The following is a 2,916-nucleotide window of genomic DNA, read 5'->3' as shown; positions in this document are numbered from 1 at the left end:
ACGAATTATGTGATTATCAAATAATTTTTTATTTCATTACCGTAAATGGACTATTATACTTGAATTTGATTGAATTATAACCGTAAGTACATGAGATTCGTTGGTTATTTGAGTATGCTATTATCATAAGTTTTCAAAGTTTTTTTTAAAAAAATCGTGTTAAATCAAACTACATTATATATATTCAAAGGAAGTAGTATTTTGTGTTTCTAACAATATTTTCTCGATCCATTGCTTTCCCATAGTATGCTAACATGGGAGCCACTTGTAGATGTTTCATATATATATAGATGTAAATAATTCTATTTGAAAAAATTGTAAATTTTGTGTTCACATCAAAATTAAATAACTTTATTTTAGTACTTAAAATATCACCACATAAAATGAAAACAAACGTAATATTGTGATGAGAAATTAAAACATATATAGGAGTAGTAATAACTTATTTTATTCATCTCATAATTAATCTCTGCATTTTGCAAGGAGATTGAAACTGAGCAAACATACACAAAGACATAAAAGTAAAATATAAAAATAGAGTACAAAACAATATCACTAAGACACTAACTTAGATACATGAAGCTACAAAAGAACTTCGTCTTCTGTAAGCCTTATTATTTATTACTATAACTATAATTTTCTTCTTTTTTCATTGTCTCTTGAAAATGGAAAATGCCTTTCTTTCAGCTCAACATTCTGCTTTTCCTGCATAAGAATATAATATTGTGAATGAGAACATATAAATAAAAGAAGCTAACCAAATAAGAAGTAAACAAACATAAGTCTTTTTATTAATGTTTTGCATGAAGAAATAATTGTTCAACTTATTATTGCATTGCATTTTAGTTAAATGTTTCTAAAGGTTTAAGTTCATCTTAATTACCTCAGATATAATGAAGTCACTTCTTAGTAATGGTAGGGAGGAGGGGGAGAGGAGTAAACATAGTGGGTTGGTGGTGGAGACTTGTAGACTGGAGTTGGTGGTGGTGGAGACTTGTATACTGGTCTAGGATGGTATGGTGTTGGTGAAGGATGGTATGGTTTTACTGGTGGTGGTGGGGACTTGTAAACGGGAGTTGGGGGTGGTGGAGACTTGTATACTGGTGTAGGGTGGTATGGTGTTGGTGAGGGATGGTATGGCTTCACTGGTGGTGGTGGGGACTTGTAAACGGGAGTTGGGGGTGGTGGAGACTTGTATACTGGTGTAGGGTGGTATGGTGTTGGTGAGGGATGGTATGGCTTCACTGGTGGTGGTGGGGACTTGTAAACGGGAGTTGGGGGTGGTGGAGACTTGTATACTGGTGTAGGGTGGTATGGTGTTGGTGAGGGATGGTATGGCTTCACTGGTGGTGGTGGGGACTTGTAAACGGGAGTTGGGGGTGGTGGAGACTTGTATACTGGTGTAGGGTGGTATGGTGTTGGTGAGGGATGGTATGGCTTCACTGGTGGTGGTGGGGACTTGTAAACGGGAGTTGGGGGTGGTGGAGACTTGTATACTGGTGCAGGATAGTATGGCTTCACTGGTGGTGGTGGGGACTTGTAAATGGGAGTTGGTGGTGGTGGAGACTTGTATACGGGTGCAGGATGGTATGGCTTCGGTGGTGACTTGTAAACTGGAGTTGGTGGTGGTGGAGACTTATAAACTGGTGTGGGATGATATGGTGTTGGTGGAGGATGGTATGGCCTCTTGGGTGGTGGTGGCGACTTGTACACTGGAGTTGGTGGTGGTGGAGACTTGTATACTGGGGTATGTGGTGGGTAGTGTGGCTCTTTGGGTGGTGGTGGAGACTTGTAAACCGGAGTTGGTGGTGGTGGTGACTTGTAAACTGGGGTGTGTGGAGGGTAGTGTGGGTCCTTGGGTGGTGATGGCGACTTGTAAACAGGAGTTGGAGGTGGTGGAGACTTGTAAACGGGATGATGATGGTGTGGAGGAGGAGACTTATAAACTGGGGTGTGTGGAGGGTAGTGTGGTGTCTTAGGTGGTGGTGGCGACTTGTAAATAGGAGTTGGAGGTGGTGGAGACTTGTAAACGGGATGGTGAATATGGTGTGGTGGAGGAGACTTGTAAACTGGGGTGTGTGGAGGGTAGTGTGGCTTCTCAGATGGTGGTGGAGACTTGTAAACGGGATGATGATGGTGTGGTGGAGGAGACTTATACACTGGATGGTGGGGTGGTGATGGATAGACATGCACTGGTGGTGGAGGAGATGAGTATTGATAATTTGCTGAGCTTTCAGAAGCTAAGCTAAGTGACACTAAAACAACTAAAAGAGTGGCAACTAGAGAGGCCATTTTCCCCATATTTGAAACAAAGATGAGAAGTTGTTGTCCTCTTAAGCTTCACTCAAACCCCTTTATATAGCTTTCATTTAGACATTTACCCTTTTCAAGAATTTCATTGATTAAGGTAAAAGACTCAATAGAATACTTAAAACCTACCAAAAAGTTAAAAAGCATTTTGATTTGGTTTTGTCATGTTGTCTGCTCAATTTGACTTGAGTAATTGGTATACTTTATTTGTTGGATAGAGGCTGCAAGCTAAGCAAAAGAATAAACTATTATGGCAGCTATACTATTTGTGATGCAATAATTCAAAGAGATAGAAAGTCTTCTTTTTCGTCCTATCTTTTTAATAGTATATAGTATAGTACTTAAGCTTTTAAAAATATGTGTGGATCCATGATCTTAGTAACAGAAATGCAGAACATCTTGTTATTTTATATGACTCTTTTTTTTCCTTTTCCAATTGTGTCCTGAGTTCGCATTGGAGTCCTTACTGAATTCAAATCGCACACTATAAGATCCATTCGAAGGGTGGTGCTCCAAACAGAATTTTCTCAATACTCAGGACTTAAACTCGAAACCTATGATTAAAGGTGAAACAGTCCCTCCACTGCACCATAACCTGTTGGTTTT

General features: G+C 39.5%; 1 protein-coding gene across 2 annotated transcripts; it reads right to left on the bottom strand.

Annotated features, from left to right (window-relative positions):
* Positions 1–426: 426 nt before the first annotated feature.
* Positions 427–2,345, bottom strand: LOC102606273 (extensin-1). 2 transcript variants are annotated; one of them, XM_006362757.2, is made up of 3 exons: positions 2,117–2,345; positions 884–1,903; positions 427–705 (listed from the first exon to the last, which is right to left on the bottom strand). In XM_006362757.2, the coding sequence occupies exons 1-2, from the start codon at positions 2,299–2,301 to the stop codon at positions 907–909; spliced, it is 1,182 nt and encodes a 393-aa protein (XP_006362819.1). In that variant the 5' UTR covers positions 2,302–2,345; the 3' UTR covers positions 427–705; positions 884–906. The 2 variants fall into 2 exon arrangements, with proteins under 2 accessions (XP_006362819.1, XP_006362818.1); XM_006362756.2 differs by having other exon boundaries at positions 884–2,345.
* Positions 2,346–2,916: the final 571 nt, after the last annotated feature.

The sequence above is a fragment of the Solanum tuberosum genome, unplaced genomic scaffold (assembly GCF_000226075.1).
Source record: "Solanum tuberosum cultivar DM 1-3 516 R44 unplaced genomic scaffold, SolTub_3.0 scf00420, whole genome shotgun sequence".
Classification (NCBI taxonomy): domain Eukaryota; kingdom Viridiplantae; phylum Streptophyta; class Magnoliopsida; order Solanales; family Solanaceae; genus Solanum; species Solanum tuberosum.
Note: the sequence above shows the minus strand (reverse complement) of the source record. Positions and strands in the feature narration are given on the sequence as shown.

Coding starts and splice junctions, on each gene's coding strand:
- LOC102606273 (XM_006362756.2), bottom strand. CDS start 2,301: ATGGGGAAAATGGCCTCTCTAGTTGCCACTCTTTTAGTTGTTTTAGTG.